The sequence below is a fragment of the Pungitius pungitius genome, chromosome 10, assembly GCF_949316345.1.
Source record: "Pungitius pungitius chromosome 10, fPunPun2.1, whole genome shotgun sequence".
Classification (NCBI taxonomy): Eukaryota; Metazoa; Chordata; class Actinopteri; order Perciformes; family Gasterosteidae; genus Pungitius; species Pungitius pungitius.
In genome coordinates, this window is record NC_084909.1 from 16,775,502 (window position 1) to 16,790,058 (window position 14,557).

General features: G+C 40.4%; 2 protein-coding genes across 3 annotated transcripts in view; one reads left to right on the plus strand and one right to left on the minus strand.

Annotated features, from left to right (window-relative positions):
• LOC119228322 (inactive dipeptidyl peptidase 10-like) overlaps window positions 1–6,358 on the plus strand; it is a 188,268-nt gene extending 181,910 nt beyond the window's left edge. For both annotated transcript variants that reach the window (XM_037487687.2, XM_037487688.2), the window contains exons 23-26: window positions 138–196; window positions 884–956; window positions 1,220–1,293; window positions 4,960–6,358. In XM_037487687.2, the coding sequence (XP_037343584.2) occupies window positions 138–196; window positions 884–956; window positions 1,220–1,293; window positions 4,960–5,097 (344 nt within the window). In that variant the 3' untranslated portion in view covers window positions 5,098–6,358. The remainder of the gene's footprint in view (window positions 1–137; window positions 197–883; window positions 957–1,219; window positions 1,294–4,959) is intronic.
• Window positions 6,359–10,368: 4,010 nt separating this feature from the next.
• Window positions 10,369–14,557, minus strand: part of LOC119228321 (inactive dipeptidyl peptidase 10-like) — a 94,542-nt gene continuing 90,353 nt past the window's right edge. Inside the window, exons 25-26 of the mRNA XM_037487686.2 lie at window positions 12,065–12,138; window positions 10,369–10,545 (exon numbers count right to left, since the gene is read on the minus strand). Of these exons, the coding sequence (XP_037343583.2) occupies window positions 10,408–10,545; window positions 12,065–12,138 (212 nt within the window). The 3' untranslated portion in view covers window positions 10,369–10,407. The remainder of the gene's footprint in view (window positions 10,546–12,064; window positions 12,139–14,557) is intronic.

Consider the following 14,557-nt stretch of genomic DNA (forward strand, 5'->3'; position numbering starts at 1 on the left):
GTCCCTCATACCTACCCAAGGTGTCATTTCCTCCTCACTGGAAGCAATTCAGCATGAGATGAACTCCACTTTGTTGTGGTGCAGCTCAAGCAGAAGCACTGTTTGCCTTAAGATTGTGTCACTTCTCATTTGCACAGCATCAGCTTTCTCTGAGAGGTACCTTGGCTTGCCATTACGGGATGACAGCCGATATCAGGTGGGTGTTCCCCATCTAACCTCTCCCCGCACACACACAAACACACACACATTCGCACGAGCACAAACACATTTACTTGCATGCCGTTGAACTTCCAAAGTGTCTTGTCACACATGTATGACACACTCACACTTAATCTCCCACGGTTACCAAAGTGAGAGGCAACAGTGCTTCACATTTCCTTGTGTTTTGTTATCCTCCATCGGACTTTGTCACTCATCTCGCGGGTAACACTCTGCACCGATGTGTTAGATCCCATGTTCTTTGTAAGCCTTTAAAGGGTTGCCTGGCTCTCTCAGGAGTCCCACACAGACGAGATGTTGTGCTATCACAGGTGTTTTCCGCAGTGAGCGGAACGAGCACAGTGAGGGGGAACAAAACAGTTGTTTTTCCCAAGCACATGTAAACAACCACCCAACAAATCATTCTGTTTTCGGTATGTTTGCCAGTCTGCAGGCTTGGCTACGAATATCTTTCCCAATCATTTGTGAAGGCAAAGATACTTCCAGCATAAAAAAACACATTTTCAATGTGACATTCTTTATCCCATTAAGATTGCTTATTAGATTGAAATGCTATTTAATCCGAGTACGATGCACTTTCTGCAACATCGTCATCGTTGCTTTCTTCAATGTAAGTTAGCCTTGTCCATCAATCTAATATCTCCATTTCTTATTTTCCTCACAGTTTTCCAGTGTGCTACAGAACGTTCAAGCGCTGCGGGAACAGAAATTGATGCTAGTGCACGGCACAGCAGATGGTAAGATAAAATAGATGTGTTTGAATGAAAACAGTGCATCTGTGATGCATCGCAGCATGAAACCCTGGCACGTAATTAGGCAAATGCTTTTTGATCATGAGTAAAAAAGAATAACAGGGTTATTTAAATAAATGCGGCGATTTCCAGAGGAAACTTTGTGGAAGTATTTCCATCCTCCTAGAATTTTATTGTCTTGTTATTTTTCCCAGTTAGGATTTGGTTGAGTGTTGCTGTTTACATGTTTAGTTTTTTTTCGTTCCCAGCCAACGTCCACTTTCAGCATACTGCTGAACTTGTCAAGAACCTTGTGAAAGTTGGAGCAAACTACTCAATGCAGGTGTGTATCCCATCAACAGGGTCACCAAGGCACAATCTCTACGCTGCATTTGTTACAACAGTAATAGACATGCATGTATTATACACTCACCGGCCACTTTATTAGGTACCCCATGCTAGTAACGGGTTGGACCCCCTTTTGCCTTCAGAACTGCCTCAATTCTTCGTGGCATAGATTCAACAAGGTGCTGGAAGCATTCCTCAGGGAGTTTGGTCCATATTGACATGATGGCATCACACAGTTGCCGCAGATTTGTCGGCTGCACATCCATGATGCGAATCTCCCGTTCCACCACATCCCAAAGATGCTCTATTGGATTGAGATCTGGTGATTGTGGAGGCCATTTGAGTACAGCGAACTCATTGTCATGTTCAAGAAACCAGTCTGAGATGATTCCAGCTTTATGACATGGCGCATTATCCTGCTGAAAGTAGCCATCAGAAGTTGGGTACATTGTGGTCATAAAGGGATGGACATGGTCAGCCACAATACTCAGGTAGGCTGTGGCGTTGCAACGATGCTCAATTGGTACCAAGGGGCCCAAAGAGTGCCAAGAAAATATTCCCCACACCATGACACCACCACCACCAGCCTGAACCGTTGATACAAGGCAGGATGGATCCATGCTTTCATGTTGTAGACGCCAAATTCTGACCCTACCATCCGAATGTCGCAGCAGAAATCGAGACTCATCAGACCAGGCAACGTTTTTCCAATCTTCTATTGTCCAATTTCGATGAGCTTGTGCAAATTGTAGCCTCAGTTTCCTGTTCTTAGCTGAAAGGAGTGGCACCCGGTGTGGTCTTCTGCTGCTGTAGCCCATCTGCCTCAAAGTTCGACGTACTGTGCGTTCAGAGATGCTCTTATGCCCACCTTGGTTGTAACGGGTGGTTATTTGAGTCACTGTTGCCCTTCTATCAGCTCGAACCAGTCTGGCCATTCTCCTCTGACCTCTGGCATCAACAAGGCATTTTCGCCCACAGAACTGCCGCTCACTGGATGTTTTTTCTTTTTCGGACCATTCTCTGTAAACCCTAGAGATGGTTGTGCGTGAAAATCCCAGTAGATTAGCAGTTTCTGAAATACTCAGACCAGCCCTTCTGGCACCAACAATCATGCCACGTTCAAAGTCACTCAAATCACCTTTCTTCCCCATACTGATGCTCGGTTTGAACTGCAGGAGATTGTCTTGACAATGTCTACATGCCTAAATGCACTGAGTTGCCGCCATGTTATTGGCTGCTTAGAAATTAAGTGTTAACAAGCAGTTGGACAGGTGTACCTAATAAAGTGGCCGGTGAGTGTATAACATGCATGTTATTCCAAGATAATGTAAATAACACCCATCAAAAGTGTCTTCAATGTATTGGATTAGTTTAACAGCTCTGATTTGCCGAACGCTGGTTCTGTGGTGTCAGACAGTCAATATCACCACAGGCTATCACAGCCAACCAAATGTTAAGAGCAGGTTGAGCAATTACTGACTGTATAGAAAAATAGAGTTTGTTGGTTTGCAAGAGGATAGAAAGAGCTCATCATCATCATCATCATCATCCACAGCTGTCATTTAACTGGTTGGACATGATCACCTACATTTGAAAAATGTGGTTGAGGAGAGATCAATTTATTACATCAAAGGATTGTTGGAATGTATCTTATATCTTATAGTCTTATAGTCTATATAAAATAACCTTGATTAATTGCATCTTATTGAAACATGATACTCGGTTTAATTACGAGATCAAAAACAGCATAAAGAGGTTAGGTTAAACAAAACGTGTCAAAAATTGCTTGAAACTCAAACTCAAGGCTCAAAGTGGAAAAAAATTGGAAAAACTAAATGTAGAAGTAGAATTTGTGGTAAAGAATAAAAATTTATTGTGACACACTTTTAAAATGTCCTGAGAAATGGTAGCCTCACAAAGGACTTCCTCTGGCATTCAATGAGACTCAAGTTGCAGCCTTGAAAATACTCTTCAGCCACTGATGGGTTGACAGATACAAAGTTGGTGAGCAGTTTGTCAAGGCCAGAGAAAATGTCTTTCTCGACTATCTTAAACAGGCAAATGGACACTGAAAGACACTCTAGAAAAATTGACAAATGTACTGGCAGAAGTATGGACTGCAGAGTATAAGATTAATGGGATTATCCAAAATGAGGGGCCTTGTGGTTCAAAATAAATGTAACGACAGAGTTTCTGTGGTTTAAATATTGAAAAGACTGCATTTCAAGCAAATTGATGGGTTGAAGATGAATGAATAATTTTTAAAAAAGAGATGGTTGGACACTTTGGTTTAAAAAGAAGAAAGTCAATTTCAAGTCGAGTAGGGTATGTTAATTCCAGTTTTCAAATATCTATGTATCAATACCCCTAACGTGATACCAATCTGATAACTAAACACGCTATCCCTTTTAAACTGTTAAACCACATCTCTAACAGCATATTTTCATCAACCAGAGGCTTACTGCAAGGCTCTATATTGTACATAAATATTGTTCTCATATGACACAGTCATATACACGCATGGGTGGAGAAGCCAAACAAGCAGCGGCTAAAATGTCTCAAACAATGGAAAATGTTGCAAATTCTCTCATTTCCTTCATCTGGAAAAGTGTAAAAATGTACAGTATATCATTAATATGCAGAAATAAAAGGCAAATATTAATGCTGATGGTCAAAAAGAAAAGTAGATTAAGTCTCATCGCTGATGTGCTAGTCTAGAAGGACATTGGTGAGATGGGACTAGGGTTCTTCATGTGTGCTCAGGAACGACCGATGCAAATGAACTATGAGCTAAATCTTATAAATGACCTGTCTACCACAATGCAAGTAAATTATTGTGTTGAGAGACGGAGGGAAAGGTCTGAACAAGCATCAATAAAAGAGGAACCTGGATTTATTTTCACCTGATGAATGTAGTCCAATATTCACATTAGGATTTACTTTAGTTCACTAATCCAAGACAAAGCAGCAAACTCCTTCACTGTGTCAGTCAGTAACGTCGTCTCTCTGCTGTGCCGTGCTAAGCAGATAGCGTACAGTGGGATTCAAGAAGAGTTGAAAATGACGTGAGACACAAAAACATCTATTTTGCAGCCAAGACAACAAGCTAAGAGACAATAAAACACTAACTCAGAGTTAATGGGGAACTCCACTGTTGTTTTTTGCAACCAACGAATGGAAGTTACCGTATTTGAATGACGTAGGAGGAACCAGAGTTTCCGTACAGGGCTCTGGTAGCGACAGCTTCCTGTCAATAGCAGTAAGTCCGCCTTAAAGCATACCCTGCTCTATGGTCTATTGGACTCTAAAAGGAGATTGATACCCTAAACTCTTGTTTATTGAGGTAATGAATCAATTGAGAAATAGTGATTTTCTCATAGATTCTATACGATCAGACTTACTTTTGCAACCGGAGGAGTCACCATGCCGGTCAGTACAGAGAATAAGACGGTTCCACACTGGCTTCAATCGGCAGACCTGGAGGTTTCCGACATGTTTAGGCCCATTTTAAATACAGCATGTGTGTGAGCGCCTCCTAGTGGTAGTATCAGAAAAGACATTGTGGCAGACTGTAGCAGTGGGCATGTCTCACCCAATCCCATGTTTGCATTTGTGTCTCCAAACAATGTGTCCACTAATTTACTTATTTTTTACCCGCCAGATCTACCCAGATGAGGGCCACTTCTTATCTCAGCCGAGTCGCCAACACCTCTACGGCACGTTGACCAGCTTCTACAGGGACTGTCTGAAGGAAGAACTTCTACCGCTGCCTGACGAGGAAGAGGATGAGGAGGAGTAGGCTGGAAGCTTTTAGGCTCAGACCTTTGGCAGGGCTTGAAAAAATTTGGCTAAATATCTTTCAAGGCCTTTCACGTTTGGACAAAGTATTTAGCTGGACATGGAAACTGTGTGTGTGTGTGTGTGTGTGTGTGTGCGTGTGTGCGTATGGGTGACAGAGCACTCCGGTGTGAAAATGTGTAGAAATGTGTTGAAAAGACATTTAAAGGACACAAACAGTGACACAAAGTCATTTGAGTTTTGGGACGCTCCGTTTCTTGGTAAAGTGCACCGAAGACCTCTCCCATCTCCTACAGGCTCTCTGGGCTGCAGCCATCCACAAGTGCATGCATTTTTTTCTCTTTGCGCCTTCACGCATTTTCGCCATGTTAGTCCCACTTACGGTAGCACTCGAGAAGAAACAAAAACACAGATGAACACTTTTGATCCCACCTATCCTTGGGTTGGAAATGCTAGAGTCTATTTCTGAATAAGTGCTATTTACGGCTGACACACTCCTGAGCAACAATCTTTATAGGTCACACTTTATTGTACAGGGGTCTGGTGTAGCCATGTATAATGCCTTATGAGGATCAACATACTGTAATCTTAGTTGCTGGCAGTGGTAGTCATCCATTAGCAGTGTAATGTTAACCTATGTCAACTCAGGCCATCGAGACACAGCATTGCAGTCACTTAAGTATCAATTACATCACTATATAAGCTGTATGATGATAATAAGTTATTGTTTGAAATGAGGATAATGAATATTGGCCATACCGTAATTTCAGCTTCAGGCCACACAACATTGAATACATTTGTTTCTTTGTATCTCTCAGAGATGAAGTCAAGAGACGTTTTCCTTATCTCTGGATATTCTCTTTTTCAAGAAGATAATAATTAACTGCAGTGGTTATTAATGACAATGGGTGTACTAAGACAGAAAGTTTTACAGTGTCAGTAAGGTGTTTGCATGTCTACGGGGAACGTGTCAAGTGTTGTCACATTTTGTACAGTACCAATACAGCAGAGTGTGTACATAAATATATTTTTGAGATTTCAGATCTCATAGATTGTTTAGTCTATGGGGATGGATTCATTTGACCTGGATATCTTGTTCCTTTTTTTCAGCTGTTGATTCTTCTTCTTAAGATGGATTTTGTAACGCTTTTTCTTGTTCTTTTTGCTGTTTTAAAAAGGCAAAGGGCAGGGTTTGAGCTTTCGGGGTTATTGTTATTGTCCTCTAGTGATGATTATAAATAAAAAAAGACTATGAAACACAATGAATTATGCTGATGAGGAGTGGATAACCGAATCAAGAAAAGCTCTTTATGCAATAATAATATTAATTTAAGTTACTATCATGAACATCAAATGATCAAATTCAATTTATTTTGTTTAACCCAAAAATCATAATTTTCCCCTGGCTTTACAATCTGTACAAATGCCTCATCCAATCGGCACAAGATTAAACTTCCCTAAAAAAAAACTTTAACAGAGAGAACAAAGGAAGGGACTCATGCCAGGATCCTTCTATCAGGATGGACAGAATGCTTAAGATCTCAGAATGAACAAGGTAAAAGATGTACAATACGTTCAATATTAAGAGCAGTAAGGAGAATGATATTGGAAACAAAAAATGAAAGCAATAACTCAAGCGGTAATGGGGTCAGCAAGAGTAATACTACCAATAACGATGAGAGCAGCAGTGGATATCAGCCGACCACTACAGGCACAACCAAGGTCTAGATAGAACCGCTATCCACACAAACCTGTGAGCAGGGGAAGCACAGACACTGCAGGGAGGGAAAATAAGTGATGATATTGCCGTCCCCCTGGGGCCAAAAGTGGTGAGTGTATCCGTGTAGAAAACCTCTCATTTTACACAGCAGGGTCAGCGGTCTGCTCCGCGCGGTGCTGCTTGTGGTTCTCCCGTGCTTCTCTTCTCTCTCTGTGGGGGCCCAGCAGGACGGTGTCTCTGCTGACTCTAGTCACGGCGGAAGGAGGAGCTCTGCTCTGAGGGCAGTTTGAGGGCTTCGGTAGACATGGATCCGTCCACAGCAGGATGGTCAATGCTCGAGTCGTTCGTGATCCGGCATCTACTTGTTCAAAGACATCATGGCTACTTCAACAGTGCATGTTTTCGCGCATTAACCGTTTCCTGAAAACAATGGCCTGGTTGTTTGATGTTCATTCAGTCATAAATACAGACACATACAACTTGTGGTAAAGTGTACTCCTCTTGTGACTCTGCAAAAAAAGGTGACACATGAAGTGTATACAATGTTATCATGGAGACCAAGACAAATAAGCGCTGGTTTACCCCAAAGGACCTATTAAATTGAAATATGCAGATAGAATCCCTCCCTCTTTCTCTCTATCCGTCGGTGGTTCTGTTCCCCCCTTTCAACTCTCCGCTGACAGAAGGCGTTCTCCATCTCCTTCACCATCCGCTTTTGCTACCCTTTGTGAACCCATGCTGCTGTCCAAGTTTAGAATTGGTCGTTAATCTCATGTGTCAACGGTTGACATTGTCAAAGAGATGCCCCCTCCCTCCCCCATATGAGTCTCCAATCTCCTCACAATCAGTTTTTCCTCCAGCAAGAAGTTTCTCTCTAAGACTGTAAATAATTAGTCATTTCACCATGACGTCACTGGGTAGTTTTCTGGACCGCAGCTTCGGCGCCTTAAGTTCACCAATTTGGCCGCCATATCTGGCTTTTTGGAACCAGATGTGACATGAGAGGAAGAAGAGCAAACTAAAGCTGAATGAAATATTTTCAGGCATCCAAAATGTAACTATAAAGTTTCATGAACGAAACACTCCTGACAACTCCTACCCTAAACCATGCATTGACTTGTGGCTTATTTGACTCTAAATGGTCCATGATGTTTTACATTAACATCATGCTGTATTGAAGGAGACTTGAAACTAGCAATTGTGTCCATAACCTCATGTTTGTTTTCTGAGCCAATAAATCATATTACATATTTTCTCATAGACTTATATATAACTAGACTCGTTTTTACAAGAAGGACAATGAGAAGGAGTCACTCCGTCATGGCCAATGCAAAGAATGCGGGTTTATGGATCCTACCGATTTGGTTTCACCTTTCTAACCCGACTGCTCCACATCCCATCCATACAGATGTTTACCACCACTATCAAACCTCAGGGGCGAGACTCCATTGGTTTGATATCCCTTCACAAGTAATGACACCCCTACTCCAACAATATATGATATCACAATAGGATATAATAGACAAAGACTCATTATGTTTAATCATCTCTCCTATTATCTCAATATCATTTGAATTTTAGGTTTAAGCATCTCTTCAATTAAAGATATCTTGATTGACTACTTTAAAGAAACAACAGATGGGTTCACAGCTAGGTGAAGCTAGGTAAATCCTCTGAGTTCTGGGGTCATTTTTACAGCCATACAATGCTAAAAGTCTTTAGAAATAAAAACGGTTCGAGCTGACTGCGGCTATAGCTTTAAAGCAAATGGGAGATACTGTCTGTCACTGCTGCTACCTCCAAACATGCACTGCACATGTATTTCACTGGTGCACCATCAGCACTTTTAAATCAAGATTGGGCAAATTGTTTTGGCTCTGAAAGAAAAATGTTTTGCTTTGTCTTCTGAGCTCAAAAGCAAATAATGGCACAAACTCAACGCACTCTTGTTTAACAATTTATTTTTATATATATATATATATATATATCAGGAATCAGTTGCAGTTTACACAGAATCAAGCCAGTGCAGAAGTGTAAGCAGCTCATGGATCTTGCTACATCCTACTCTAGAAAGGGCATGGTGATCTTTTCATACACAAAGCACACTGTACAGAATACACGAGTATTGTTAAAACATACATGATTCCGGTTTCTGCCCTTTTGAAACACTTTTCACATTCTGGCATGTTAGACGGTGCATGTAATAGGGAAGAATCCAGGCAGCCATGACCGTTCCTATGAACAACAGTGGGATAGCCAAGAAGCATTTAGGTTTGATTGGACTCATTCATGAAAGGGCAACCAATCAGGGTCACCCCTGTGGAGTATGTGATGTTATGCTAATGTCAAATAATCATGACTTGGTGTCGGTTTTGGAATAAAAAAAATCCAGTGATAGTTGACTGCACAAATTCATGGGTACATTACCAAAGGGAACTGGGAGACGCTAATGTGACCAGTATTAATAAATGGTAAATCGGTAAGTAATTACATTTTAGTAAATGGCTGGCAAATTAACTTTATTATTAATACTTTCTAACCACGTTGAAAAATGTATCTGGATGGCTGTAACATACGTTGCAAATGATGATCATAAGGTCATGTTAAATATTAATAAATACTCTGTAAATCTGAAAATCTGAAGATAGAAGGTACATTTTTAATGATTAATTCAGTCTGTTAATATAATCCTGATGCAATGTCATTATTACTTACATTACCATGCACTTGTATCTGGTCAACATAAGTATTTTACAGTTTGCTCCAACACAATGGGAGATAAATTGTGAAGAGATAGAGACGCACAGTTGCCTAATTAACCATTGGTTTACAATTGATCAATAATGGTTATTATTATTATTATTCTTCTATTGATAGCCAAAAAAATGAAAATGTAAACTGAGAATAGTGAAAGAAAGCACACAAAATAGAACAGCAGAAGGCTGCCTGTAGATGAACTCCACAGGGTCTCGCCCTGCTAATGGCTTTTGATCCTTCTGTCATCATGTTATATCCAAATAGTTTCTAAACTGTATTATTAGCGTGTGCCTATTCATCACAACAAGCACAACATTTCAGTTTTGTTAACATAAAAAGTAGATGGGGCTTCAAACCATTATTATTTGGACCATTGTATTCCCTGAAGAGACTGCATGTTAATGTGACTGTAAAACTCGCTACGGTATATCGTTGGCTATGCAGTTGGGAAATAAGGATGACTGTAATGGGGTAAAGGCACCTGCATAAGTCGTTTTGTGATTTGATTGCCCAGGTTAAAGTTGAATAGTTGCCTTTGCAGTAAATCAAAATATTCACAGTAGATTACAGCAGTCAGCAACAATTATTCAGTAAAATGGAAAAATAGAAGTTTTTTCAATTCCCTGACATTTGTTTTGTGATACAAATCATGAATCTAATCTAAAGCATTGGAAAACAGTGAATACAACCATAATGCCCACAATTAGTAATTACAACTCTGGGATCTCCACACTAGTTCTAGCACATGTAACACAATATATCTTACGTAGAAATGCTTTGGAGAGAGAAATTACAGTCAGAAAACGGTCTCACTGCAAGAGCTCCGTAGTCAGGTTAGTCGTGGTCTTTAGATTTCTCCAGGGCGACAACCTGCTCCTCCTCAAGGCAGAGCTTGAAGAAGGTGAGCACTGAGTTTAGCATGTAGTGTTGACTCTTGGTGGAGGCCATAGTGTGTCCTTCATCTGGGAAAATCTAAGCAGGAGAAAATAGAAAACAAAGTTTAAGTCATTTAAACTTTATTTATTCCTTCATTATATTTACACTGCAATGTTGCGTTTTATTAAATATATATTATATTGTCTTTGCACCAAATGCAAAACGAGGCTGATACGCACTGATATATTTTAGGTTTAACAGGATATGCACTAATCTCTGTGTCCCAGAGGCCTATTAGGGTTGAGGTTCTCCTACTTTTGTCATTGATGTCCTGACGTTGATCAGCCAGAAATGAAGGATGAATATAATGTAGCTGTCTGTCAGTGAGAGTGCCAAAGTAAAGCTAATACCTGTTCACGGGAACGAGTATTGAGAGAAATGATGGACAGACAATCAGACAGACTCCCACATTAGAGTTTCTGTTTCAAGGGAATATCCAGTTCCTTTTCATTAGACCTAATTTTAAGGGACAAATTATTGCAGTTAACCCTACAAATGACTTTAAAAAAAAACGTATGTCCTTGTGCTGCTGCTACAACCACGTTTTTTGAAGACAAAAACTGCAGGACTGTGTGTATGAACCATAGACTGCCTTTAGTCAACTATATACGAAAACTTAGCTGTCTATATTTATGCCTGGATGTTGTTATTTGGAGCGTGGAGCCGCTCCGAGTTAACTTTGCAATAATCTTCAGAAAACAAGCATTTTAAAAGGTGTTTCCTTGATGTCTTGCATACAGACCTGACAAAGCAGCAATTCTGACGCTAGTTATTTCTGCATCCTTTTTAAAGCGGTTTATTGCAATTAAATCCCTACAAAACATTTGGTAATTTTGGTATAGCAGTTAACCAGCTGAGGTGTTGGTTGACAAATATAGAGCACACGACTAAAATCCACAGATTACTTCTGTAGACAGTTGACAGACTGTCTTTCTACAGAGCCAGATGGACACAGTTTAATATATACTGTGCAAACAGTGGCGTGCTCGATATCTTCACATTTATTGGAACAAATACTTACTTTTCCATGCGCAATATTGAAGGAGCCAAATATGGTGGGTCTGATTTAAATCAACTTCTTAGTATCTAACTGTAAGATAACTGTCCTGAGTTCAACAACAGTGATTGACAGCTGCCCTCACAACTTCTCTTTTCTGATTGTTTTTTTTTTTTTTTACCTATGAGCGATGTTAAATCTTACAGAGAACAGAGGAGAAAAAAGGAACCCAAAATTCTTTTTGGAATTTACTCTTGAACTATCTGTCAGTTTCATCGCACTGTGACTTCCACCTCATCCTTGGTCTAGCTTATCCTTCAAACCATAATGTGAGAGACTAACTGAACAATTACTTTCACCAGGGGTTGTTTTTTTACACTGGAACCTTGGTTTTTCACTGAGGGGCGATGGCCATACTGCTGTATTTGGAGGGTTATATTTATTTCATTTAACCAGCTGTGGCTTTAAAGAGGGCAGCTGGTTTGACACATGAAAAAAACTTCAGGGTCTACTCTAAATTGAATAAGATCTACACATAGATGGAATGGCAGCAGTCACCTGAAGGGTGTAGTTCACATTTGACGCAGACAGCATTTTGACCAACTCTGCAGTATGCTGGAAATGAACAGTGGCTGAAAAAAAGAGAAGATAACCCAAATGATAATTCAACCAAGCCGCAGTGCTCTATCCATTGCTCCACAGTTTAATGAAAACTTGATTGTAGAACCAAAACACGGCATATATTTTGTAAGTCAATTCAGTACATGTATTGTTCAAGTCTGTATAGTGCAGTGATGTTAAAGCACACAGCTGAGACTAGGTAGCCTCACAACCCAGTCTCTAAAAAAAGCGTGAAATGGCTACGTTGGTCCACCGTAATAAACATAGTCGTGTTACATTTTCCCCCAAAATAACGTTACTATGTTACGTTTCTTTTGGCCCATTCCTTTACATTGCTTTGCAAAAAGGTCACGTGACTATCAAGTTTCCCGTTAGCGAAGACAAAAACATGGTGGACGGTCAGAATATTATTATTATTATATATTATTATTTTAAGAAAGCATCAGCATTTGTATGCATTTCGATGGCATTTCTAGCGAGAAGTGTGCGTTATTCTTTCATAGTTTTCTATCCGAGACTGTAGAAGACCTTCCGTTTATTCGTTTCTGCGAAGATTTGAGCGCATTATTAAAAAAAACCACTTCCAGTGGGGGCGTTACCGTAACGGGGCGTTCAGCCTTAAAGCCACTAATCGCCAAACAAAACAAACACAAAGCACTCGAATCACATTATGACTTTCTAAACATAAATTGCCTTATTTTTATGAGTTTTCAATGAAAGAATGCATAATTCCCGGGGGTAGGGTTGCCAACCGTCGCGTGACATACCCGGGACATCCCGAATTATGGGCAATTTGGATTTGTCCAGCTCTTTGACAGCTCCAGTCCCGACTTCCAATCACAGCCTCCTAAGTCAATGACGCATAAAGGACGAAGCCTGGAAGTCTCTGTTATGTTAGCCTAGTGTGTGGACAGTATATCTGTAAAGGTTTTACTTTGCTTGAGTAAAGCAGAACAAATAAAGAGAGACTTTAGTGGAGGCCTCACGGCCACTTCACACACAGGGCGGGCAATGCAGCTCATATCTCACTGTTTGCCGGCAAAATTATAAGTCCCGCCTCTCTATGGAATCGTCAGAGCCAATGGAATCGAGCCAGACCCACGTGGGATAGATCGCCCGTTTTCCTGGCCAGTAAAAGTAGGAGACGTGTGGAGCGAGAAATGACGCTCCGCTCTGAGGGTGAAGCCCCGCCCCCCTTTCCCATGTAAACAAGACGTAGGCCCTTTCTCAATACCTGAGACGGCGAGAACGGACTTGCGTTCCTGCGAGAATAGACTCGGGAAACAGGCTCGGGAGTCCTGACTCGCAGGTTCGGGAGAACGGAGAACGGTCATTTCCGCAATTGGAACAGCAGCTGACTTGATGACGTCACCACGTCAGCTGGTCTTGCTAATACGTTTTAATTTAGTTTTTGACTTAAATATTTTACTATTAACAAGCTTTTATTTCTATTAACAAGAAATGTTATATATAATATTGAGCACCATATATATATATATATATATATAGTCAGTTATAAAATAATTAGCTTTATCATTTTAGGAGGAGGAGGTTGGATACAGCATTATACTAAAATATTTGAATGCACACACACATACCGTTTGTCTTGTTACTCAAACATCAAGAGGCTGATGGTCCTCGTACAGCAAGCTGCTGACCACACATCAAAGATCTTAGAGAGAACTATACAATAATTCATATGTGGAATTTTTTTATTCATTATTATTATAATTCAGAGCTTCAGAGTTTCTTTGAAGCTGAAGTTCTGCTGCCGATTTAGAGTCTCGATGACAGTCTCCTCATGTCCTTTAATTAAAACATTGTTAATGCACAATGATGGACAATAAACAAGCTGCACTCTGCGGATACAGACAATACGTTAAAGTTACATTAAAACACAAAGTTATGAATCTATACTCTGTTGTCAAACAGACGTAACCGGTGAACAACATCAGTCTCTGACACCAGATTAAAACTTATGAAGACTCGTTATAGTACAGTTAAATCTCATGTATAACCGCTACGGAGACGTGAAAACCGGCGGAGCATTTCACAGAAGACTCGCCGAAAACAGGCTGCTCTCTGCGGGCTGAGATGAGCTGACCGCCCGGTGCTGGAGGGTCTGACTGTCCGTTAACTACATCTCACATCTCCATCCACGGAGCAGATTGTTACGAAGGCTGCATGTTGACAAACATTTGCTTTAACAACAAAAGTTGCTTTAACAACTAACTTCAGTCATAAAATTACATTCCGTTACTTAAAGTAGTATTTAAAAACCTCGACATAACAATGTGTTTATTTTAGGGCTGTCAAAAATAGCGCGTTAACGGCGTTAATTAGCTGTTTGTTGTTAATTACGTCAATTTTTTTGACGCATTTCACGCATGCGCAGTGTGACAAATTATTCAGGTCCGGAAAGAACCTCTT